The sequence below is a fragment of the Acanthopagrus latus genome, chromosome 11 (assembly GCF_904848185.1).
Source record: "Acanthopagrus latus isolate v.2019 chromosome 11, fAcaLat1.1, whole genome shotgun sequence".
Taxonomy (NCBI): domain Eukaryota; kingdom Metazoa; phylum Chordata; class Actinopteri; order Spariformes; family Sparidae; genus Acanthopagrus; species Acanthopagrus latus.
In genome coordinates, this window is record NC_051049.1 from 9,503,999 (window position 1) to 9,531,610 (window position 27,612).

Sequence of the window (27,612 nt, forward strand, 5' to 3'; positions counted from 1 at the left end):
AAAATAGGAATTCATCAGGGACTACATAAAAAAAAGCAACCTTTCTCCATGCATCCCCGACTGTGTTTTTTTTAATGGGCTGACATATGGCTCAGCAGAGGTCTTCTCTTATCTGGCATACAGACGTAGCTAAATGAGAATGACTACAATAAAATCAGAGGAGAGATGACAACGCCTGAATGCTCCAACAAGCAGGTGATGGTTTTATCTGCAGTGTGAATGTTTAATGTTTTAGTCTGCAGTTTAACTCCTCATCGAGCCGGTTGGTTTGTCCCGTGTGAGCCAAGAGGAGTAAATGGTCAATGTATCTGGCAGGTAACGCATTAGCACTGATCATAGTGAACTTTAAATCCAAAAATTGGAAAGTAAGTAGAAATCTGTATGTTAGGAAAAAGCTACAAATTCTCCAATAGCAATGCTATATGCATATGCGAGCATACGGCATGGTACTAACAAAACAAGCGCATGATTAAAAAGCATATGTTGTGTCCAGGGAAACAGAAAAGTGGAGCTTAGCACCCGCTGTTAGTGAGTCCAACTGATCTTAAGAGTGCTGTGAGATGAGAAAACGCTCGTAGAAACAACAGCAACTTGTTTCTCAGTTCTGCTGTGAATCTGCTACCAGCAACAGTCAAGAGATTCAGACATTCATCTAGCATAATGGGAGCTCTGGGTCATACAATCTCCAAAATAAAATACATCAGCCTGTGATGGGGCTCCTAGAGGCTGAATAATCACTAAGTTTTGTTGTGGCAGCAAAGATAATAAAGCATTTTTATGTCCCCATAAAAATTCCACTTTAAGACAGTTTCTCTGTGGTTTTTTTTGGTGGCCTCACTGCAGAATATCAAAACCCAATTTTTTGATGGTGCATTAGATTTACAAACGTCGCTGCTTGTTTCATTGGCTTTTACAAGTATAAATCAACACTTTCCAACACCCAAAATGTCAGTGAACAGTCTGATAACAGATATTTTGCTTGAGCTTTCCGCCTGCTACGAAGGAAATCCCTCACTGAATTATTTAGTCGGTGTGTTTTACTTCAACGGTTTAAAAAAACCAACCACACTCTGCAAAACTGCAAATATTTGCCTTTCATATTGCTGCTTGCGGTAATGTTCAATGACCTTTCCAGGCGCAGCACTCCATTTGGTGCATGGAGAGACTGAGTATCATGAGCTGTGCTTGCACATGTGAAAAGACAACACTTCTTGAATGCTGAAAACATGTCGAAGCCGACATGATGAATGGCTTTGTAATGCACTTCACAGCGTCCTGGAGACTTGTAACTTCCGTCTACGTTATTATTTTTATTATTACATAGTATTTCTGTGTTTTGATCTTTCCACCAGTCTAGCTCTGCTCAAGTTACTCTAGATGTTGCGGCGCTCATGGAAGCTTTAGCTCCAGGTGTGACAGCAGGCCTGTTAGCGATAGCACGGGCATAACCTTGTCAGCGGATGAAGCTCAGATGAGTTCATCCATGTTCTGAGAAAAAAGCATCCAATTATGTGGCCTGGTCTGCGACCACAGTTCCAATCAAGGAACAGGAAATGATAAAATGTCATCAAAAACCACATCATTAGTGATTCATCTTATCAGTCTGATTCTTTATCGATTCCCTTTTTGATTCCTGATCAATTTTCTTTGTGGAAAAATGTTATGAAGCCTGAGTGATCTGAATGTTAATGTAACGTATGATATGTGCCCTCCGTAACAGACCCGCTGCTTTGTTAGCCCTCGTGTAGCTACACAAATACACAACATTACTGCAAAATTTACTCACATTATAGTGGAAAGAAGTTTGATTAATCATTAATTCCTGCTGTTTCCTGTACCCGTACTTTAAATGATCACGCAACTAGCACTGCTGTCATCTTTCATTGTGAAATTAAGTCACACTTGGGACTGTTTCTTCTTCTCTGTCACGACTCTTCTTGTTCAAAGCTTCCAGCAGCTTAGACACAAGTTTGACATCATCGTTTTGCAATGAGCGACTGTCAGAAACATGCTGACCTCTCTAAAAGAATGTTTAGCTTGAAGGCAAATGATTCCTACAAACAGGACAATTTGGAACTTCTTTACCAGCAATATTAGATTTGTATCACTCACCACAAGTGGACAGCATTTCCAACATAGCGGCTAATCTGAAGGGCTTGGTTTTACGTATGCAGAATCAAACAGAGGAACAGAGACAAAACACCACTAGATTTAGCAACACTGTCCTCCATGTTGGTGCTAATAACCCCAAAGTCTCTTACGCATGCGATCCCCAGCCTGCTGAGGAGGTCGCCACTTTTCAACCCAGGAATCTCGGCAGCTGTCTAAAGAAAGTTCGGCAATACGAACTTAAAGCGAATTCAGTGGAGTTTGGTTGCCGGTATGCATCACCATTACAAGCAGTCAGCAATGTCCACAAAAGGCTCATTGTGATTTCTCCCCACAGAGGACTTAAGCTCATTTTCAACACTTTGGCTGCACCGTTATTCCCCTGGTTAACTGGATACATAGAAGCCTATGCTCAGTCAGCACACAGTGGTGTGTAACGCCGTTTCATCCCACACCACGATGGAGCCCAGTGTCCCTCAAGGCTGTTCCTCAGCAAATCCTATTCATTTAATATGCGGCAGCCAATAGCACGGGATTATATTCAGTGGGAGTGTTTGATATGGAAAAATGGTGGAATTACACCATGAAAAGAAAGAAAGAAAGAGGAGAAACTTGAAAACGAAAAGCAGATAGAAGGATGAAAGATTAGGCGGCGGAGGGATTTGCGGGAGGTGACTCCTTTTTTTTTTTTTTTTTAAAAGTCGGCTGCGGGGATCCTGCCGAGACTGAGGATCGTACAGGGGACAGATACGCTTCGACGGCAATTGACTGCCTCGTGTTGTACCACATCGGAGTTCAAGAGGCTATCAAAACATTATGCCGAAGAGAGTCATAACAATGACCAGAGGAGTAATAAAAGACATAAAGTCGTGGAGACGGCGAGCGAGAGGGAGAGCGGGAAAAAAAAAAAAAAGCCTGTAAGCGAGAGACGGAGAAGAGAGAGAATGAATGGAGGAAGGGAAGATGGGAGGGAGAGGCAGGAAAATCAATAGACTTCTATATGCAGCATCGAGAATGTGCCCTCTCGCTGCTCCAGACAGCCTATCCAAGGACTCCAACAGCCCGCAGACAAACTGAACATCTATCCACAGACCCATACTGATAATATGCCACCCCAGCCTGTCCCCGTCTCCATTAATCTCCCTCATTCCCGTCCATCCCCAAAGACACTCGCAAACACACACACACACCCACGCAAACACGTGCGCGCACACACACGCACACTCTTCACCCTACTGGCTCTCCTCCCTCCAAATTTAACACTCTAATTTGGTTGAGGGCTGCTCGTCGTGTTATTGATGCTGCCAGAGGTCTGATCCATCTCGAGCCCCGGACAGGGCTTTAGTCAAGACGGCTATAACTCAGAGGCATCCGGCTCCCCTGTTTGCCAGAGAAACAGGCTGGCGTTGGTAATTTAAAGGCTGGACAGACAGCCGACATCACTGTATCCACTCGACTTGCTTCGTCACCCCCTAACGGCTGGATGCCAGCGCTCTGAACCATTTCTTTTTTTTTTTGGGGGGGGGGGGTAATTTTCCATGCTTGTTGGCATCCTTTGGACTAGAAACAGCTTTTGTAACTTCTTTTTGTGGTGTTACAGAACTTCCATAAATGCTGTCTTCAGGATTATACAATATGGAAATGAAGATATGAGTAATTGAAAAAGAAATATAATGAAATGTGTTTACTTTTCTCGTGGTGTCTGCAGTCAAGGATTAAGACATATTCAGTTGTTTGTGTGTGTGCGTGTGTGTTTGTATGTGATGGCGCGACATGTGGGGTGGATTAACGAGTTTCACTCCTGGGTAAGCCTGGCATGCTGGTTCTTTCTCACATATATTTAGTATTTACGTGTGTGTGCGTGTGTGTGTGTGCATGTCCACCCATCTGTGTGGGTTTAGCTGGAGGCCAGAGTGATGGGGAATCGGAAAACTGGATGTGGCATAATATACCCGCGTCTTATCGCTCTGATACATGGCCAAATAGGACATACTGTAGAGGCGCTGAGACTGCTCTGATAACAAATAATGAATGACGAGCCGCAGGAAGTAAAGAAATGTAAAGAAAGACAGAAGATGAGGAGGAACAGTGTGCTCTCTGGAGGCCCGCGGTACTGTGTTACCACAGTCTCTGATCATTGATTAAAGAGGTTTATGTACTCCCACCTCCAGCATCACAGAGGACACACTCACCCCTCTCTCCCCCATCCCTCGCTTCCAGGAGCTGTCCATCCTCCTGCCCTTTCCCTCCCTCCTCCTGTCTCTATCTCTGCTTTAATGGGCACACAACCATTGCTGTAATTTTCTCTGTACTATAACTGACAACTACAAAAGGTCACTCGGTGGGAGGGGTCTCATGCTTCTAATCACTCAACAAGAGCGGGGGACACTCGGCCTGCTCAAATGTCACCGTATCAGGAAGACGGATAAAGACAAAAAAACTCCTCTGGTGCTCCTCAGTTTTGTTTCCCCCCGCCGATCAATCTGAAGAAAGCAAGCGTCCCTGAGCTGCAATTACAGGAGCCAAGATTTCTTGTTTTCTGACTGGCTTATGATTATATGTTGACTAAATTAAAAGATAAGATTAGTTTTGTGGTCATGCTCATCTGCAAGCATTCAATAAAGCACTCCTCCTCCAGCAAAGACGATGGTCCTGTGTTGAGCCTTTCACACTGTTATTGGTTTGCTGCTGTGCTCTCTACTGAAGCCACAGTTTTATCAGAATATCCTCCTGCTTCTGTTATTAAAAGGAAGAAAGGAGGAGGGAAGGCAAGCCCCCCCGCTTTATAATCTTTTGTGAACTAGAAAACATCCCCAAAAGATGGTTTCCCCCGGGGAAGACATACTGCTCAGACAAAGGTCAGTCACTTTTGGTAAAGAAAAAAAAGAAAAAAAAAAAAAAGCTGGTCAAATTACTCTTAAGTAAAGTATTTCACTGCTGGGAAAGATGACCCTTGCATAAAACTGAGTTACACGACAGGGCAATCAGAGAAAAAAAGGGCTGTGGTATTCTATTTTCCTCAGTAAGAAAACCTACAACAACCAGAATGCAGTGCAGTGTTTTGAAGGATATTGTGCTGTGATCCAGACAGTTTTGAACGCACACATTTTCTATTGTTAAGATAAAGACTTTGACGTTGAACACTGAACAGCGAAACGCTGAATATGAAAAAAATACAAAAATACATAATGGAAAAATCTTAAATGTGAAAATAATCGTCCCTCCTTCCTCTCTTACAGCAGCAGCCTTCTGGGGGCCATGTCCCTGTAGATGTTTACCACCTCATTGTGATTTTAGGGGGATGTCTTTTTCAATAGCAAGCAGGAGGAGAGCCTCTCTTCTGTGCAGAGGCTTCTGAGTGAATCTTTGACCAGCTTGAGCTTGGAGAGAGACCTCTCCACTACTGCTGTGGACAATGGAATGGTGGCATATATTCCTTTCATTTCCACCAGTGTTGGACAGATGTCCTGTTCACTGTTGTCTCTGAGAGCTGTTAACATCCCCTTCAGTGCGAGAATGTCTTGGAAAGAAGCATGGAAAACCCTGAGCTCTGTTTTCAGCTTCTCTTCTTCTCCTCCACAGAGTTCACACAGCGTGAGAATAGCTCAGCAGAGTCAGGACCCATGGCATCTTTACCTACCCAGTTGCTGGCCTTTGTCAAACTGTGGAGTGCACTGAGTACTTTGAAAGACCGTGTCTTCCCATCTCCCCTAAATCTCCTATGTAGTTCCTGAGAAAGAACATCAAGGAATGGATGGTACACCTTCACTCTGTAGTCCTCTTCCACTGACTTGAAGGAGTGGCTCTCTGTGACTGCAGTAGAACTGTGTTTATACTTTGCAGACACCTTCCTCTGCCTTTGCTGTCCCGGGGGGACTGTGGGGATGCTGATCCCAGCAGCCTCTGCCTTTTCTGTGGCATTCTTGAACAATTTGGACAACTGTTCTTCTGTCCTCAGATTGGACAAGGTATCCATCACTCCACTCGCAACATTATATGTCGTGGACGGGTCAGTACCCTGGTTCTGCAGTGCATCAGAGGCAAATGCGCTATCTCAAGGCAAAGTAAGACTCAAAGCTGATAGCTTTAGGGTACATTCTTGCATCACCAGCAGCAGTATCTGGAGGCTCTTGGACTGTTAAATCAGCGAGGACCTTCACCACAGCATCCATCACCTTGTTGAGGGCCTTCAGGGGTTTCTCCCTGCATGTTACAAATGCTGTGTGTCTTTTTGGGGAGGCAGTGAAGAACACATAGAGCTTCTCTATGAGGTTGAAAAATGTGATGTGAAGTGCAGGCTTGATTTTGTACTTTCAGCCAGGACTAGATTCAGGCAGTGGGCATGGCAATGGACATATAGAGCCTTAGCACTGTGTTACAATATTCCTGTTTGCAGTCCCTTGAACTGACCAGTCATATTGGCAGCGCAATTGTAGCCTTGACCACGCATGTTTTCAATCTGTAGGTTATTCCTCTGTAACAAGTCCAGAAGTGTTTTCTCCATCTCCTCACCTGTTGTTTTGACACATTACAAACCTGTAGGAAGCGCTGCTTCACATCCATTTCAGACACATAACGTACAACAAAGGGGACCTGCTCACAGTGGGATACATCATTGGTTTCGTCTACAAGTATGGAATAGATTTATGCCTCCTCCATTTCTTTCCTTATCTCTGTACTTGTGGATGTGGCCAGGGCTTTTATGAGATCATCTTGTGTTCTGTTTGAGAGTAACGAAACCCAACTCTTCTTCTTACCAACTTTCTTCTCTTTGACACTATCTAAATGTATCTTGAGTACACTATCGTATTGGCTGAACATTTTTACAAGTTCAAGGAAGTTGCCCTGGTTTGAGCTTGCAGCAGACTCGTCATCACCCCTGAGGGCCTTTCCCCGTCGTGCGAGATATGAAATGTTGTCAATCAATCTGGTCAAAATTTCTCTGTTTCTTTGTTTCTCTCACTCTCTTATTGCCTTGCCTTGAATATCTGATACATCAACAGCTTCTTATTTTTTTCAAGCCCTTTTCTCGAGTTGTTTAACTCAGCCACTCTCCAAGCAGACTTGCTGTACTTTTCTTCATAAAGAAAAAGCAGACAGCGTGTCCTTGTTTGGCGAGTATCCCAACCAGGGCCTAGTGTTATACCAACTTCTTTGAAATGATCGTCCGTCTTCATTTTTGGGACACCTAAGTACTCAAAACACACATTTTGACATAGCTGGCATTACATTTTAGATCAAAAGCTTGTTGGTGGGCAGGATCTGTAGGATACTTTAAGAGTGCAATTTTCGTTAAGACCTTTCCTCCTACATTACTTGTAGTTCTCTCAACTTCACCCTCATCTATGGCTTCCTCAACAGTACATCTGTTTCCCTTCCTGCGGACTCTCCTTTCCCAAAATTTACTGGGATTTTTATGGCTTCCTCTATGTCAGGTGTCGTATCTAAAGCCTCCTCTCTCAGGTGTTGCTTTTAAGGTCTCAGCCTCTCTCTCAGGTGTAACACTTTCTTAGGTTTCTGTTCTTTCTTGAATGCTGGTGCTAGTTGATTTCAGCCATGTATTCACAGGTTTGGTACCCTTAGTTGCTTCCTGGCGCTCCTTCTCTTTCCTTTTACGCGTCCTTTCTTTTTTTGGCATTGTGCTTACAGATGGTAATATTTCAAACTCATACTCATACCCATAACCTACAGCTTATATCCCCCGTGAAATTACTATATTATTAATCAATTATTTAATTATTATCATCATTAAGCTAAGACTAATATGTTATGTTTTCCAAGGTTGCACATTAACACAGCTTGCATAACAAAAAGAATATCATGGGAAGTGCAAACTAGAAATACAGGCTACACGTCTAAAAATGTGACAAAACAAAGAAAGTACTACTATGACTGTTACTGTGAGTCGTCATAATAAACTCAATATCTGGAAGAAGATTAAGATTTGTGGCAAGATAAACAGCCAACACAGACAGCTGTCATATTAGATTATTCTTAACTCGCATTAACAAGCAGTTAGTTTAACAAGCACAACTGGGTGCTCTTCTGAAATATGACTCATATTTAAGCATGTTGAATAAGTGGAAGGCCCACAAGGAAAATATTATAATCTAGACTGTGGTGACAGCTGTATTGAAATCTATGGGAAATGCCCACTGAAAGACACTCACTATAAACCCAACGATCGATCGATGTCGTATGGCTTCTGATGGAGAAATGTCTCCAGAAAATGATGATGAACACACTTCAGTGTAAGTTAATGACTTCATTCTTTCACTCCTGACCCTTCCAAGTTCCTTGACAGAAAAGTAGAAATGCAATCTGAAAGTTGATGCAGACAAACAAGCATCAGCTTGATGACCAGATTTTGTGTCATTTGAAAGGCTGGGCAGCTCTGGGTGCAGGCAAAATGGAGAGAAATGTACTACTCTTCATTTGCAAATACTGACAACGCTGTAGTGATACAAAGCTGGTTGAAAATCTGCACAGTTCCCACTGAACTCCTCCTCCACACTCCAGGAGAAAATAATGTTTATTTTTCTGATTTATTATTCATTAATCCATCTGTTTTTGGGAGTAGCGTGTAGGGTCTACAAACTTCATCTTGTTGAACAAACCTTTTGTCAAAAAGGATAAAATAAATACATCTGGAATCATAAATAACCAAACAATGGAGGCAATTAAGTGAAAAATCTTTCCATGAGAAGAACTTTGATGCACAGAGCAGCTAATCCAAAAACCCTGACAAATGTCCATCTGTCAAACACATTGCGAAGTATCTCCCTGAGGTGTGTGTATTCTGAACAGGCTGTTATCCTCATTATTAGCGGCATTAAAAGGCTTCATGTAAAAGCAACGACTGAATCCCCACCAGCTCTGACCTCTCCATGTAATGACTAAAGAAGAAAAAGTTTTAGAAATGCACTCGACAGAGCAGGATGACTGAACATCCGCGTGACGATTTAAGGGAAAAAAAGTATTTTCAAAAGCAAGAAAATACCAGACGCGCTGAGCTGAGGATGAATGTGTGGCATTAGCTTGGCGGAAACACACAACAAATACTGCATTGATCCGAGACAGATACATTAAACATTCAGCAAGCGCATTTTGGCTGCTAAGATTACAATTCAGACGAGGAAGAGATGAGTGGCCCCTAAAAATACAGCGTTTTTTAAAATTCATTCACTCCGTGGGTTTTCTGTCACAGCAGCAGGTCCATTAACTATCAAAAGAAATCAATGCTGCCGAGACACACAGCACCGACACCGCTATTATTGAGAATTCAGGGATGGAGAGCGAGGGAGGAAAAGTTGAGGCGAAGGGAACATGGACAAACTCGAAAATGAGAAAAGAGAAGAGACACTGCAGTCAATTACGAGTCCCATCTTGTAGTTTGTGTCTACATTGATTTGTTGGGGACTAGGATCTCTGGCTCTCCCCCGTTCACCTAATTGCACTCACTCTGACCCACTAATTACTTCACTAAGACCTGGTTGGTCTCACCCAAGTGCACTGCCTCACTGTCTGCAGCTGTCTCTCTACACCAACATGGGAGGAAGGGAGAAGAACAGAAGAGGATGTGAAGGCCAAAGGAGACAAACAAGCTTGGATTAAGAATTCATGATGTACGTCAGAGGGGGGGAGAGCGAGAGAGAGAGCGGAGATGTAGAATGAAACAACAAGAGACAGACACGGTTAGGAGATAGAGACGTATATATATCGGAGATGGTTTACAGCGGCTGTGAGCTCCGGAGGCCAGCCAGCGGTGATAAAACACTGCTGTTACTGGACTGTATGCTACCTAAGAGCAGTAGTGATGTGAATGATGTTTCTGTCTCTCACTGAGCTGCATACATAATTAAATAAATCGCCACTGATTAGATAATCACTCATAATTATGAAGATAATAATGACAGGGAAATTCATGCATCAGGAACACCGGGGAGCTCACGTACCTGATGGGATGAGCCCAAATGCCCAGTTGGGGACGAGAATGCCGAAAGGGTTGTTTGTTTCTTTCTTGTCTGTCGCCGTCGACGCTTTGTTCTCCTCCGACTTTGGGCTCATGCCTTTGAACGGTGTCCAGCGACTTCCAACTACGAAGGACTCAGACACCGCAGACCTGGATTCCATTTCTGTGGCCCCGACGATGGAGCCTGATGTGAAGGTAGTCAAGTGAACGACGCCTGGAGTCGTTTGAGATCCCTCAACCGGTGCTGGGGAAGCTGAGCGGTGACCCTCCAGGTCGGGTGTGCTTGTTGTTTTCTCCTCCTGCACCCATGAAATGGAAATTGACTGCTCCTCCGTGGTGGCTCTGTCTGAGGCGTTTTCTGTGGTGGTCGATGTTGTGGTAGGATCCGTCGTCTGTGTGTCTCTGGTTGTCAGAGGCTCCACTGTGGTCACCTCAGAGGTGGTCAGCACCTCCATTAGGGATTCAGGCATGGAAGTGACTTCCTCCTTTCTGCTCATGCCTTCGTTGTGCTTCCAAAAAACAGGAGTGGAGCCTGAATTTGAACTACCCTCTCCTCTTCGTGAAGAAGCAGACGAGAGGTTTTCAGTAGGTCTGCGGACGTAAAGGATCTCCCCCCTGGCCTCCTCTGCTGTGTCAGGCTCCTGGGAGCCCTGAGGTAGGGTGGTGGGCTGTTGGACTAGCTGCCACTGGGACAGTGTGGTGTGTTCTGCCACAGTCACAAGCTCAGCTTGACTCTGGCTGAGTGACGACTGTGATTCATGACTACTGCGGTCCACATCGCTGGCTTTCAATCCAAATCCACCAGGAAAGTTGTTCCCCTCACCGCTCCCCTCGATCTCCTTGTCCTCTCCTGATCCAGTTCTGGCAGCAGATGGGGTGTTAACATCCTCTCCATCCTGGTCCCTCCCCTGGCCTGAATAGTTTTCCGGGTTGTCCTGTTGAAGGGAGGTGGGCAGGGTCATCACCTCGAGTGGCCCTGCTTTGGCTTCCATGGGCTCCCAGGTGGGACGTTTACCCACATAGGCCACATTTCCGGGGGGGCCTAGTTTGGAGCCACGCATGGATTTGATGGCCCACCGGAAGTGGCTGCTGGGGGCAGGAGCAAAGGCTGAGCCTCCTCTGGGACCTTGAGGACCAGATACACTGACATGTTCGCCGGGTGGCGAGCTCTCCTTAGGACCTGGTGCAGTGAATTCTAAAGGGAATAAAGAGAGAGAATAGACTAATTAATACAATTCCATTATGAGGTTGGGAGGGTGGGGGGTGGATTTAATTTTATGGGTGTGTAATTAGCAATTAAAACTCAAGCCTGGATTACATGAGCCTCATATAACTTACAGCACAGTTTCAAAATTACTATAAAAACACAAGTCTGCTAGAATCAGTGGGGATAGTGCTGGCTGGTGTGTGTTTATGTCATGTGTGGACTACATCAATGATTTTGTTGCATGTGGTTTTGCAGGCTGTGGTTGCAAGCAGGTAAACAGTCCATGCAGAGATCTAACGAAAAATGCAATCTTGGAACCAGTGGTCATCATCCGACAACCATCAAATATTTGATTCGCTTTTTAAAACTGTAACTGCATTGAGAAACACATGAAACAACCCAGTCGTGGACAGCAGCTCTCAACTCTAACTCCATTCTTGCGTTCTCAAATTGCTAACCAGACGATAAACAACAAACTGCACACAGAGGAGATAGTCACAGCAGGGATATCTGTCATGTTATCAGGATATCTACGAGCTACATCGGAAGCCCAGAAACATTGTCCCTTTCTCTAAGAGGATGAATCATCCTTGAATGATAGCTGATGGGTTCTGCGACCACCAAAACCAAACCAGTTCCTTACGTTTAGGAATGTAAGGAGAAACTAAAATCCTCATATGTCACCTGTCACCATAGAAAAGACTAATCTTTTCTAAACCCCTACTGGAGGTTTTCGCTTCAACATCATATACTGATGACATAATCACCAACAACCACAGCTACCCAACAATAATTCTCAAAAACACAGCTCCAGCAGAACTGTGATAAAATTTAATTGACGGTGGCCAGGGACCATTAGCAAAGAACCCTTAAAATGTCACCACGCTCTGAATTGCAGATTGCCAAATGCCAAAACAAGAAAACAAAATGCAGAAACAAAATACATAAACTTCTGATGTTTAACTGTTCTAAAACTGTTCTAACTTTAACAAAAAGTGTTTATGTGGGATCCAACTGGCCTCGCAACTGCAGGTATGTGATCATATATTCATTGCTGTTTTTAACGTAACGTTTTGACAAGACACTGTATCATCAACATGATTTTGAAGCTGTTATTTTCAGGAAAAAAAGTTACATGATGCTTTGAATAATAACTTTTTGTACTTAAACACCTCAAACTTCAGGAGAAAGACTTCAGCACACTGTCCAGATTACTTGCAATACATTTTACTGACAACAACCTTTCAGTGCTTAGACCTTCATCAGGTTATCTGACAAGACAGTGGAGGAGGCTTCATCCTGATTTTGGCAATACCTCAAACTTCACCACTAGCCATTATTGCATTAAATATGTCTAATACGCTAATACACTATACACACAACATGTGATGCATGAAGTCTGCTGAAAGTGTGAAATATAAAGAAAGTAACTGAAAGTTTGACTCAGTTTCCCCTCCATTATTTTTAAGCTGATTTTTTTCTCTGTAGACAAACTGTACTTTTTGGTAAAAGTGGCAGTTAACTGTTATTTGCTGTGAGCTGGATGTTTTGGGCCTCTTTCCTCACCAGTGGAGCTGATCAGTGCAGCTACAAAAGGAGTTTAGAGACAAAGATGGGAGCCATCCCTTGTGGAATCCCATAAACACACGTGCTCATGCACACGCACACACAGGAACACAAACACACTGAAAGGGTGGAAGGATGTATTCAAAGTAATTTCACACTTCTCTTCTCTGTGCCTGCTTTCTTATTCCCCGTGGATTCTTTCACCCCCAGCAGCCTCCTGCGCTTCACCCTCGCCCGTGGAGAAGAGAAGTCATGTGGAAAAACGCAGGGGCACTTGCAACGCGATAAGCAAATGACTTGCTCCACAACAAGCTTCATCTCGACCTGTTTATTTAGATGAAGTGGTCCACTGTACCTTATCAGCTTACGGGCTTTAAAGCAGACACCGTCTACATCATCAATAATTCACTCTGTCTGCATGTGTGAGTCAGGGCTGGTGTGTTACTGAGCGGGCCCAGCTAGTGTTGCTACCATCATCATCGATCAGCTCAGGTTGGCTGTCCTCAGTCCGGTTAACACGTCTGAAAAGTACAGCAATGCAGCAGGGGGTGTGTAACACAACGCGGCACAACAGATTACCACGAGAGGGAGAACATACACAAATATGTCCATGCATAAAATATTAAAATATATATAAATTATTCAGGAGGTCCGCTGTTGCCTTATGCCCAAGTTAGGTTTATGAGCCTGAGGTTCATTTCCATAAGAGCCATGTAGACGGGCGTAATTGTCCTATTAATAATCTAAACAGCTAATTACATACTTTTACTACACACACTGATGAAAGTGAGAATAATTAAACGCATTAATCTGGTTTGATCATCTATGTAATGAGCCATGTAATAAATAAAATTAGACAATTAGACGTAGGTTTGGATGATGTCTTGGTGCTGTTGAGAGCGCGCTGAAAGTTCAGCCGTGACACCGTGGATCTAAAAGCCACAACTCAACAATGAAATGCCCCAAGACCCATTCATAATGGACCCCGTTCGGATGGTAATTGTGTGCTTCCACCAAGACCGGTTCTGCTGTGTTGACTCCACTTTACTGAAGTAAACGGGCTGAGAGAATCCCTCGGGTCAGGCAGACATGATATTAAATTGCGAGTGTGGCGGCTGACAATGAGAGAAAACGCAGAGAGAGACAGAGAGTTGGTACCAATAACGCCTCAGCCCATCTGCAGATGTAGCATCTGATAATAGAGACTGAGGAGAAGTTATTGCACGGCCGCGTGGATCGCGTCAGGAGCATCGTGAGTGTCAGCGCACCAACACCAATGTCTTTCTGTCACATAGAATCCAGCCCGTGGAGCCGACGAGAGCGGCGTGAAACAGACATGCATTTCCCTCGACAGACAGTTGAGCTTCTGCAAATTCTACGTGTCTCTACTGGAGGCAGATCGCTCCTTAAAGTAAAATGAATACTTAATTTGTTGAAGATATCTTGATTTGCGGGGGAAATAATTGAAGTTATTGCTCTACATTCGGAGACCTTTTTCCAAATCTTCAAAAATAATTTGATTCAGCACTTTCGCGCCGATGTACTATCTGCACCGCGCAGCTTTGCGCACCCCCCTCCCTCAATCAAAGAGGTATCATGGCACCATCAGTTACTTGTTAGTGTTAGATCCAAGGGATAGCCTGCGGTGTGCAATAACAGAGTTAATTCAGCTCACTGATGCTAGTTTAAGAAGAGACATCAGTTGGGCAGCCTTCCATCACGGCAGTGTTAAAAGAGAGGAGCTCTTCACCCTTCTTTCTCCGTCTTCCCCTTTCTTCCCTCTTTTCTCACTCTACCCCCCACCCCCCCTCCGTCTTGTGTTGTTCATCCTCGCTGTACTGATCATTACCGCCTACCTTCAGAGAGCCAGGGCCTAATTGGCAGAGACATGGATGGAGGTGAGAGCGAACGGCGTCGCAGCCCAACCTCCGCGTTAATTGGATAACGGCGTGAATAATGCATGGCGACTAAAGCTTGGGTTTTCATTAATACCTCGGGGGTTGGCATAGGATTTCAGGTGGCACAGCGGCGAGTATTTATATTAATAAAACTGGCAATTGCAAGGTGAGAAAAGCCCATCACTTTTATTGAATCATTCTTCTGGCTGTCTGTGGGAGAGTCTTTTTCTTCGCATCCTCCCCTTCAGCTGATGCCAAGGATGTGTTATTTGTGGTGGCCATTAAAAGAAAAAGCTGCCTTCTTCCACTCAAGGCTGGGCTACACTTTCTTCTCTGCTCCTCTCTGGAATATGTCTCTACTTCTGGCCGACGCTCAGTTACTGAGCTGAGATTTAGGCTCTTCTGTAGGCACCTTGATGTGGTTGTTATTGATCCAGCAATCTCTCAATTCCTCGAAACTTTAGTCCACCTCTACCCCTGCGGTTATAAAGTACAAGAAGTGATTTTGGGCTTCGTGCCAAGGTGCGATCAAGGAGACATGAGTTAAAAACAGTGACCTGTTGACCTTTTTCTATCATTCCTGAGGGTAACTCACTCCACAGTGGATGTTACCTGTCCGACATGGCCTTCGGCTCACACGCACTAACGAACACAGACCCCTGCGTTTGTCAGGTCTGCTCCTACTCAGTTGAGCATTTCTCTCATTGCTTCTGAACACGGACTTCTTAAACTTCTCTGGTCAAGTCACTTTGTTTTTCCAATCTAATATCTAATTTATTCCGTACAAACAACGGCAGCCAATTTCTCGGTCTGACACTCATTTGACTCCTAAAAGTAAGCTCTGATTGGTGATGCAGGTCTGCTTTGTTCTAAACAAACAATACATACGCGAGCAAACCTTTCATGCCATCAAAGTGAGATTAAAATTCCAGCTTAGCTCGTTCTCTGTCTGCCAGTCTGTACTGTACCCACAACACAGTTAATAAATAAGAGCAGAGCAGTCTCTGCTCCAGCATTTTGCATTACTGTATGTGGTGTGCCCCTTTTGTTTGTTTGCAATTACTGTTTAATTAATTCTACAGCAATACTTGAAACTGCCCTGCAGATGAATATATTATAGCGTACTCAAGAGTAAAGAGGAGAGAGTGGAACAGAGTGAAAAAAGCATGACATAAACAGCTCCTTCTGTACTTATCAGCAACTTCTTGGAGTAGTTTAAATCCACTGTCGTTTGTATATTAATTTCACACACTTGTGGTTTTAAAGGTTAAAGTTGTACACTAAATACACTCATACCGTTAATGGTGGGAGCAGGGCTGGAGGCTCGCTCTCCTGGTTGCGTCGTGGTGTCACTCGGCCCTGCGATTTGGACTGCAGGCACTAATCGAATCAGTGGTACGACCTCTTTCTCCTGCTCTGACAGACCTTCCTCTGGACTCTGTAGTCCACTGGAAGGATCCCTGAAGGAGAAACCACCACTCCTGTGCTCCGGGATGGCGTTGTCCATGCTGCCCTTGTTTCCAATGGGTTTTGGTACACTCAGGTTTCTGCTGGATGCTTCTCCCTGAGTCTGGTTGTCTCCCGCTTTTCCCTCGAGCACTGACTTTTCACCTCCAGTCCAGTATTTAAAGGGCCTCATCAGAGTGTGGACAAACTCCGCCAAAACGCTGTTGCTAGTTTGAGGCTCGGGGGTGGAAGAAGCTGTGGAGGATAAGGTCGGGGTGTCGGATGATCCAAGAGTTCCATCATCTTCTTCTTCATGAGCAGAGCCTCCATGACTCTTCTGGGTCTTGACATCAAGCTCAAGGCCCAAGGTGTTGCTACCCTCGCCATCAGACTCCCCCTGGCTAGTTCTGCTTCCATCTTGTTTTCCATGCCAGCCCTCCTCTGGCGTTAAGTGGATGACCACATGCTCTTCAGAGATCTCAGAGGAGCCGTTGAATACCGCAAGCGAATTGACTCCCTCGCGTTCCAAGTCAACCAAGCCAGTCCAGGTCGATGTTTCGGGAAAGTGGGGACTATGCTGGGCTTCAGTTGCTGAAGAGGTGGCCTCGACTGGTGGGTTGGCAGTCTGGTGCAAAGCCTGCGCCTCTGCAGCCTGGACCCCCACCGTCTGGTGGGCTGCAACACACAAACAGCCACATTTAAGAAACAAAAGCAACAGTACTGTTTTATCACATGGACACAGCACTGGGCCTCACTTTACCTCTTACTGCAGTAACCTGCTGCTGCTTTTCAAACGAGACATAATTTATGCTGCTCGGATTGAAAGATTCTTCCCCTACAAAATCCAATCTTTGCAGACATGAAGTTATTGTGTTCACACCATATTAACGAGGTTGTATCGGCAACATTATTTACACAAACCAAATGAATGCTATCAAACAAAACATATTAACATTTTTATCTAATTTCGGGAATCCGAGAGACATCATTTGTTTTAAACATTAATGTAAACGTGCACACAAGTGTTGGTGCGATGAGGAGGCTTCATCTATCTGCTGTTTGTTTTGACAAATGTGCCGCTGCTCCGCGCTCATGCTGTTCTTGTTTACTTAAAATGATTGGGTTATGCAGATGTTTCGCTTCAATGAAAATTTCATAAGCTGACACTGTGAGAGATGAAAATGTCATGATTCCTTTTTTTCATATCTGTTGAAATATAATCGTCAAATACCAGCCTGGTGTCTGCTAGCATCGGTGGAAGCCGAGAAAAAAAGAAAAAAAGAAAAAAAGAAAAATAAGTTCTAGTTGCAAAATGGTGGGGTTTGGTAACATTGTGAATATCAGTGAGCAGAACAGCAGAATGCTGTAAAGTCAGTCCAAAGTGAAGATGAAACTAACTTACTCTGCTTGCAGTTGGCACATGATGAAAGACAAGGTCAGGCACAGAGTCCCTGCAAACCCCAGTCGGTCTCATTCATGTTCTGCCGGTCTGTCTGTCTATCTGTCTGTCTGTCTCTCTCTCTTTCTGTCTCTCTCTCTCTGTCAATCTTCTCTCTCTTTGTAGCTCTCTCGCTCTCTCAACATACAAATCCTCAAATCCACCAGGGTGGGGGGCACAAATGTCACACAATGTCTTTGCAAGTACTTCATGTGTGACACAAATGTCTCGCGCTCATTAATAATCAGAATGGAAAGCAGGTCCCTGGACCCCCCGCCCCTGCCTTCTCGTTGCCATGGCAATTTATCCACGACGTACCTCCGTAGCAGTAGGCATCAAACAGGGCTGTGGTGTCAGGGAAGCCAGTGCGGTTGGGGTTGTTGTAGACTGTCCGCACCCCGGGCTCGTCCCCGCCGCAGTTCTTCCGCGGGACGTTGATGGGGTAGCGTACGCTGCCGTCGGCCAGCCAGCCGGGGTCGCACTGGTCCAGGCCGGCCTGCCAGGCGAGGTAGAGCTGCCCGACGGTGGCAAGCTGGGCTCCCAGGGAGTGGCAGTGGGTGGAGGCTGTGGCCAGGCTCAACTTCTCCGGCACGGCGGAGTGGAAGACTTCACCTGGGGGGGGGAGACGGATGACAAGGAGTTGTGTTTAGTGTGTAACAGCGTGGTTGACAGCCTGAAGGCATTTTTAGCCCTCAGACTTGGATCACCTGTCTTCAGTTGGCTTATGATTGCCAGCTTTTGAGAGATTTTTTTTTGATCGGCACAACTGATGCAGGTACCATTTCACTTAAAAGGCAATACGTTCCAGCCATTTCCTCTTTCTCCTTTGCCAGCTTTGTCAAAGCAATAAGAGGTGGCCGACTTGAAGTGGTCTGATAAAAGAAGAGTTTTACTTACTATGCATATGAATGCACTTTATTTTTGCATAAAAATAATAAGAAACATGACAAGACTATATAAAGACAATTCTTTGAATTCAAAGCCGTTTCAAAGAGGCATCTAAGAAAAAGACAGCAGGCGAGGAGAAGAAAGGAGAAGCTGAAGAAAGGTGGGGCTGCTGTGGATGAAATACAGCAGTGATGCAAAAATAGGGTTTTAGGAAGCAAGACAGAGAGGAGGGCTCACGAGGACCACTGTGTCTGCGGAACACAAATAAGATTATATGATCATAAAATCCACTTCAATGTGCAATGAAAAAAATATGAGTGTGAGGATTGGACAGTGAGAATGGGGAGCAGAGAACAGATGAACAAGTTTGATAGACGGGTTCCTGGAGATTTATGCCAAGAGTAAAGAATGTTGTAGCTGATTTATTGATCTTAGACCAGGAGGAGAAGGGTGAGGGGTGAGGAAGCGAACCAATGAATGGATCAAGAGGCAGAGTGGGATTTTGCGAGGAGTGATGTGAGAGAATAAATTCTAGAAGATGACTGAAACATTATTGGAAGGCTGTTTAAAAAGAATTTGACTAATGTAAACGCTTCTGATACTGTTCAAGGCGCGCTAAAATGTACAGTATGGAGAGATTTAATTTGAGCAGGGTCCATTACAGTACATGTTCATTGATTAAACTTCCAGCTGTTGCGTTTTGTTTTTTTTTACAAAATAAGAGAGAAACAACAACCTACCGTATGTATCAGCTGTTAATTTGAGCTTTATTTAAGATAATTATCTGCTGATTGTTTCAATCAGGTTGTTAATTTCACTGAATTATATTGCAAACTCACAAACAGCTACAAAGCCCGTGGGTGGTCATGCAATCTTCTCGGCTCAGCATCTCAGTCACATACAGGGTGTACAGCTAATAGCTCTGGTAAGTCCCACTACTATTACGCTTAATAACAGTTGTGGTCGTACCACCTCATAACGAGTGACCCAGATAAACTAACTCCTGTGGTGATTCTCATTTGTGGTGTTAAAAAAACCTGCTGTGCTTCTGATTATTCTCTGGAATAAGCAAATATCACAAACAACTTACTGACATATATATCACACTGTTGACAGTTGTGGACTTTGATTATAAATTAACAGTAAAATATGCACAGTGTTGCTACCTGGTGTTGCGGCTTTGACCCAGAAGGAATCCTCAGAACAGCAGAGAGTGGGGAGTGACTACAACCATTTTTACAAAAGGTCGCTTTAACTTCGGTCTACAGTTGATGCTGGCGTACAGGTGAGCTTTATAAAATCCAAGTAATGACTCAGACTTCGGTGAGTAATGAGGCAATGAGTGACAGACAGTGAACTACCTGGGGATATTAATATCTATAAACAGACATATGCACATCAGTATGTATTAGAAGGATTATGATTTCAATTTGTCATCCACTTGTAGTCTGAGTGGTAGTGATGGCAATTTTTCCTTTTATTATATATTTTGAAATTGTCTGCATTTGTATAAAGGAGCTTGTTAATTGAGATTAGTCAAAATGCCTTGAATTCCAGTCTTGCGACTCAAGTAGATAATTGGACTGTAAACGATGACTGGCATCCACAGAGGAAGTCTTGGCTCGGACATCCATTTATCTGGGTATTTGCTGGCTACACCAGAAGCCCTGAAATATTGGCCGCTGCTCTCAAAGGCTAAATCGTGTCAAGAGTTTGTTTAAGAAAAATCGGTTAATGACGATCTTCCTCTTCTGACTGAAATATCTTCCCCACAACCATACAGTGCACGTTTACATCCAGTTACTTGCACAATGATTAGATCAAATATAGGTTTCTCCCTTTCTGTTGGCCAAGCCACAGTTACTGCACCTGAAAAATTTTAGACTCTTTTAAACTTACTCTTCTTACTCCTAGCTGAGAACCCTTGATTTTGATGGCTAAAAATGCCAGTCTGTCTCCAGCTGACAGACAAAAGAAGACTGCTGTACAAGAGCCTTTAAGGTGCACTTGGTGGCTACATACTGTACATGACATCATGCTAAAAGACTGAAGGTAAAGCTGCATGTACCAGGTGAAAAGTCAATATCCTCTACAGCTGATGTTCCAAATGAAGTCACAGCATTGTTCTTCATATAGTATGAAGCTACCCCTGAGTCTGGGAAGTGTCGCTGGGATAGGACACGTTACTGTACGTAGAAGGCTGGCTGGCCTGACATGCTAACATTTGCAGTTTCTGTTACAACAGACTAGCACACTGTCAATGGACCAAACTTGTGTCCTTTGAGTTTTTTCACTCAAAAGCACCACCCTTCAAACTCTTATATATGTGGACTATTGCTCATAACTCAGCCCCATGCACACTGCTCCAGCTACTACAAACCTGCCATGCTTAATTATGGGTGCTAATCTATAATTGGACAATTGCTGTTCAGGGGAGTCAAAGACTTTTCGTCCACCTGTTGCGGACCTTTACCACTTCTGCCTGTAGCATTGCAAATCGAGAAGTAAAGTTTTTGGGATAACACTACTGACCCACTTATCTTATGCCTGCAGTCTCTCTTTCTCCCGCTCACTTCAGCGAGCTCTCCTCCCCTCCCTCTCCCCGCTGCCCTCTTCCTTTCTGTGCTAACAGACTATTAAGTCCTGGTCACAGCGTTCGCGCGCCGCACACCCACGGCTTAGTGGGCCCATGCATGACTAAACCCAAATTTATGGTTGGGGCTCCTGACTCCTACCTTGAAGCTGCTTAGCAAAGCAGTAGACATCAAACAGCTCATCAGGGGACCTATCGCCGTAGTTACGGACTCCAGGTGAGTCCTCGCGATCGCCATAGCAACCGGGCCGAGGCGACTGGATGGGGTACCTGCAGAGAAAGCCAAGAGACAGAGGGGAGGAAGAGATTTATATAGCCTGGCCATGAAAGAGGCAGCCACAGACAAACTGGGCTCCCTGGGGATGGGCCTGTGTTCACATGCATACAAAATAAGATGAAAAGTGAACTACACTTTTATCATTTCCTGCCCTGAATACAATGCATTTAAGTATATCCTCCTCTCAGAGATTACCCAAATACATCACCCAAAGAATAACAAAAAATCAACACATAAATAAAACCCCTTCAAACAGGCTGATATGCTGATGCAAGGTCACAATAACATTAATTACACATCAAAACAACCTCAGGACAACAACGGCAGAGTAAGTCAATAGATGCGATATCTTGCTTCTTTTAATTATCCTGCCCTCAGTGTGAGTTTCATGGAATAATTACCCAAACATTTTGCTTAGAATCGTTCCAAAATGTGCTTAATGCAAGAATTTCAGTAACACTACAGCAGGATAGAGAGTGAGAGGGAGAAAAAGTGAGACAGAGAGAGAAGGAGGGAAGACGAGGTAGGAAGTCAAGGGGAGGTTAAAAGAATCAGGAATTCCTTCAGTGGCCTGGCATGCCTGTGAGGCTGAGAAAACAGCGATCTATATTCAGGCTCCAACCGAGCAATTATTCCACAAGAACATTGATTCCAGCAGCACCAGGGCACAGGCAAAGAGGCTGATTAAAAGATTACCCTGGGCATACAGGGACTTATGAAGTACTTGGAAGAGGCGCGCACACACAGATGCACAATCACACATACAGAAGACACTCGTGCCTTCACAGACAACCACAAACCAGCAGCCCCAATTCTCAAACAGCAACCTGTTCTAACAAGAGGACTTAGTCTCGTAGTGTCTCTGGCCTCAGCCCCTTTTATTTCCGCTTGGTGGCTGGCTGATGAAGCGACGGCTGATGTCTGTATTTTTCCCACCGTATTAATTGGACACTTTCCTCCTGGCTGATGTGCCGTCGCAGCCTACTGGATCTGGACCAATTAGATGGCTCCCGAGTGGAAACAACAGGCGCGTAGGACGGTGGGAGAGAAAGAAATGGGGAAGGTAGCTGCGCCGCGGGAAGGCTGTGCAAAACTGTCAGGAACACAACAGTCAATCTGCTTGGCTACTGGAGCAACAGCGATTTGAAATTAAAATGTAGGTATGGAGAACGGCGTTGAGAAACAAGCTCTGACTGACAATGTTAACAGAAACTTTATGGAGGATGGCAAGCTGAATGCACACGCAGCAGCCTGACAGACAGCTCAGAGTGGGCCAGGTGTAGTCAACCATCTTTACGGGCGTGAAAACAAGCAATTAGGTCCAATTACACTGCACACATTTGTGTTTTTTTCTGAAAACACCAAAAAGATCAAGATGACACTGACTCTGCCATCCTTCATACTTCTACATAGTTCATCAAGTTTTCTGTTTTAAGACACATTTTTAGTAACAGAGTGCATTTATTTTTATAACGACGTTTGATCGCGTGGCTCAATTATCAAAAATGATCGTCTGGAATGACTGTCTGGTAGAGATTTTAAAATAGCAGCCTGGTGTGACGAACAAGAGCTGTCAGCAAAACCCAAGACTGCTAATTACTCGCCCAAGGTATTTAGATGCAGCTGCAATGTGGGTGACAATCAGGGGCTATAGAAGAGGTCATGCTACGGATTTACCATTTTGTTGGCAACATGCTCACCTGTGTGTTACTTTCCATCCTTTTTCGTGATATTGTGGATATGTCCGAATAGAAAAAACAGCATCATACACAGACAATCTCGTGTTGTGTGCTGCCCGTGTGAACAAGCAAATGGGCGACAATTCTGCTCTTATTCTCTGGAATTCATATCTGAAAGGGGCTTTGGACAACACCTGGCCAGAAGACACATGAACACATAACCATTCCATCTTTGTAGGTGCTCCATTGGCCGATGTGTGGATGTGTCTGGTTGGTTGTCTTTTCAGTGTTTTTACCTTGATTGTCTCCTTTGATCTTCATACCAACCAAAATTAAATGTTGTTTGTAACATGCTTCATGATGACCCCATAAAGGCCACAAGCAGAAACAATAAAGTTGTTCTATATACCAAAGGTGTTGCTGGAGTTTTGAGCTCTTTTGATGTTTGACCTTTGAAGAAGTTGTACCTGACGCAATACTCTGCTTGTACAGATTATTTTCGGCTTTTTGTTAGATTAGAATGGATGGATACCGGAACAACTCATGACTTGACCCGTGGCTGGTGCTGCATATATTACAGGATGTGCTTTTCACAATTTAAGTTCAACTTTCTTCTGTATACATACATGATTATTAATATCGCCCTTCTGGATGATTTCTCCAGGACAGGTTTGCGTGGTAAAGGGGGTACTACTGTGTTGTGATTGGCTGGCACTCGCTCTGCCAGAGGGCTTTCATTATTGACTGCGAGCCCTTTAACAGCACAGGGAAGGGGTAAATTAATGCTTTTACTAGAATGTGATGTACCTTTTTATAGAAGGCATTGTGGCGGATTGCCTTGAGGAAAGTCAGGTAGTGAAGATAAAGAGCAAAAAAAAAAAAAAAATCCAGACTAGAAGTAAGATGAGTTAGATGACCTATATCTCGTTAAAAAACAAATTATTACTTGAAGATTTATATTTATATATATACTTTATTTTCAGTTGCAGTTTGGTTTCGGGTGGATTACAAATGTAGTTCTCACACATCCGAGAGGTCAACATCTGCCTCCCATTCACTTCCATTCTAAGTGACCAAAAGGGGCAAGAAAACATCTGCATCTGGTGTCGGAGAAAATCTGCATCTTGGTCTCTATTCGCCTGCATCAAGGTTGTGTTACTGTAGAGGCAACAAATACAAAGAGCCTCTTGAGAGTTACTCCGATAGCTTTTTAAACCTGAAGCAGAAAACCTCACCGTACGGTCTGGTCGGACAGCCAACCGGCATCACAGTTGTCATATCCATCAGCGAAGGTGGCCTGCAGCTGGCCCGGCGTTGCGATGACTGCTGAGTTCTCTATACACACCCTCTTGGCATCGGCGAAGGAGAGGGCATAGCGGTCATGGGGGGCCCGGTAGTGAAACACCACACCTGGAACAAAGAGATTCTGCGTTTACATGCGCGTTTGTTTACAGTGTCACCAACATCTTAGCCAATATGACGCTAGAATAACAAGCAGGGTTTCCCCCACCATTATATGAACTGGGGTACAGTGCTCAAGTGTTTCTTTATTATTCATTTTGGTTGTGTGGTTTATTTAATCTGTTTATCTGTATTTGATTTTTTTTAACATATTTATTATCATTATATCAGTGGCATAAAATGGCCTTAAAATGGCAAAATATTGGTGTTTATTGCAGTTATTTCTGGGACAAAATATCCTTGACAGGTCTGCTAATCACAAGATTTCACGACCTGCTACAGATGGATCACAAGTATATTTTACGAACTTTAACCCGTTCGACTTTGAGCATGTACATGCTCACACATGCATAAACACAAAGCCCTCTAGACATCCTCATCATGTACTGACACTGTTCCATCTGTGCAGGAGGAAACAACAGCGTTCAGGTTCAGCAGTCAGCATACGTGAGTCTCATTTGCATCAGGCACTCGCTCAGCTTATCATTAGAGGAAAGAGATGTTGCCCTTGGATACAGTGTACGACAAACAGCGGCGATGTTTATTTTGCTGCTTTAACAGTTCACGCAGACAAAGTCACCCCGCTGCACGCCGCCTGCTGTTGCGCTCATGATGGGAAGACAAAGAAAGCAGACATGGAAAAGGAGAAACATCGCACTCAAAGAAATGTGTGTATTGAGCCACGGGGACAGAAGGAGCTGATGAGAGGTAGGCAGGAATACAAATAACTCTGGTTGTAACAACTGGGAAAAATCAGCTGGGAATGAAGTGAGACACAGTTTCCCTTGGCTTTAAAAAGGAATATATATTCCGCCTAAATGGGACAGAAACCGCTTCAGAAGTGTCCATCTAACATTCCCTCACCTCCCACCTCTGCCTGCCAGTCAAGCCGCGGCGCTCCCCCGAGGAGCATCCAGCAACACGAAAGCCAGTGGGCGTCTGGCTACTAACACGGCTCCTTTATCTTTCGCTGGCTTTGTCTGGGAGAGTGACAGAGATTCCTGCGAGATGGAGGCCTGTGTGGCAATTTTGAGCGTTAGCACTCCGGGCTGTGGGGGGAAGACAGCGAGCGAAGACAGCAAGCAGGGCCATGTGTGTTTGTTCGTCGCACAGGCACAACTCCCATAATCCCAGTGGTCCATCAAGCCATTCTGTCATATCGGTCTTATTCGCCTCTTCACAAATATGTGGAGCAGATATTGCCCCCCCCCCCTTTTTTTTTGTTCCATTTCTTTTCTCCTAATTTCTCAGTTTTTCCATTCTTTCTCTTTCGAGGCAGCGGGATCTTGTCCAAACAGAGAAGCTAGCCGGCTGGCTAATATGTGCCCTGGAGAGACAAATGGATTTCCACTCTGTATGGGAAACCCAGTCCTATTCCACATGAGGGTTGAATGCCCGATACCTCATGCCTCTATTTTTACCCTCCGCATCCTCACACATCCCGACACGGTCTCCAGGGAGGGCAAACAGGAACGCACCGTTTGTGGGTCGGCCATACGCGTTATGACTGCATCATACCCTGTTGGTAGTTGGTGTCCCTTGACAGTATACTACACTCCAGAAACTGCTTTACAACATATGTGGTACAACAACTTTTTACTTTGTTTAAAGATCAACTGGAATTTGTGTATTATTTTTTTTTGTATGAAAGTAGAACTAGGACGATACTACAGCTGTTGTGTGACTTTATAAAACAGTTCAAAAGAAGATAAAACTGTTTTTTAGACTGATAAAGATAACACAACCTTTAAGCTTATGGCTGGATTTGGAGTTTTTCTGAGTGATCTGAGGGAAGGTGATGCCTGAAGGTGTTCTACCATCTATCATGGTGCACTATTGATGAGAACACATCACAGCCTTGTGAAGCTTACAAGCATTAAAATGAATGCTTTTCTCCTTTTTTCCTACAAGCCCATAAGGTGTTCGTTATCATTCAGCAGATTAAGTTGTCTTTTTAAACTGCTAATAGGAAGACTGTGTGCTGTTAACTTTGTATACCAGTTGGAAAATGTAAGCTAACTATCTAGGCCAGTCCTTCCCAGAGACTGGGAAAATGGATGCTTGGCCCGTAGCTAAAAAAAAAAGAAAAAAAAAGAAAGGCTCCGTGAACCTCCACAACATTATCTGAGCAATCATCTGTGTGGCTGGCTTCTCTAATCAAGATAATGTAAGGGGATGCAGAAATTGCAGTGAAGATGGTTGGGAATGTTAATTCATGTGCACATTTGCTCTTCTCACAGTTGTGAGGCATATTGTGAATTAGGTTGCAATGGTTTGTCTCTTCAAAAAGTGGGTCCCAAGAAAAATAAGTTTGGGAAACACTGATCTAGGCTACACAGTGCCAAAGTTCTTTTCTGTTTGCAGAGCTTGACAACATTAATTTACAGCACTACTGTTACTTTTCCTACATGTTTTGCATACTCCATGTTGCGTTTATCCCAAGTTATAGAATGGAGGAGGTCTGTATGTTAGCCCACTCTGTGATTCCAATGACAACACAAAGCAATGTAAAAAGTCAAAAGGTGACGTAGGGTGTGATGGTGACAGAAATGGGACTAACTCTAACAAACTCAGCCCTCAAACTGATTAACTGCCCACACAGTTAATGCACCAATCAAATTCTAAGTCAGTTAGAACAAGCATTTTACATCTCCTGGAGAACACAGAGAGGAGGCTGTCAACGCATCATCTGCAACCATAAAGAAAAATCCCTTTGTTGTTCTCACACCAGTTAATGGTGGGCAGCCATGTCTCACCACAGACGACGGCTGACACACGCAATCAATGGCTATGAGTTCTAATTGGTGAGGCGCAGCCAATTGACCGGTCAATATGTGCAGAGACAAAATAAAGTGGAGATGAGACAAGGAGCGAGTAAGACAGAGGCAGCGGGGGAGAAATTAAGAAATAGATGGCAGGAGAGGAAGGATACCTCGTCGGGGCTTAGACACACAGGAATGAGTTTATGAGAAGAGCAGCGTGGATTAATATGATATTGATATAGCTGAGCAGTATCAATACCTGCTAATTAATACGTTAAGCACTCGGCGGAATTAGTCTGAGGACGGCTGTGGTCTG

At 44.2% G+C, this 27,612-nt stretch overlaps 1 protein-coding gene across 2 annotated transcripts in view; it reads right to left on the reverse strand.

Annotated features, from left to right (window-relative positions):
• Positions 1-27,612, reverse strand: part of ncanb (neurocan b) — a 185,907-nt gene that overhangs the window by 71,083 nt on the left and 87,212 nt on the right. For both annotated transcript variants that reach the window (XM_037113662.1, XM_037113661.1), the window contains 5 exons: positions 24,309-24,483; positions 21,260-21,387; positions 17,955-18,248; positions 16,049-16,873; positions 10,065-11,276 (listed from right to left, as the gene is read on the reverse strand). In XM_037113662.1, the coding sequence (XP_036969557.1) occupies positions 10,065-11,276; positions 16,049-16,873; positions 17,955-18,248; positions 21,260-21,387; positions 24,309-24,483 (2,634 nt within the window). The remainder of the gene's footprint in view (positions 1-10,064; positions 11,277-16,048; positions 16,874-17,954; positions 18,249-21,259; positions 21,388-24,308; positions 24,484-27,612) is intronic.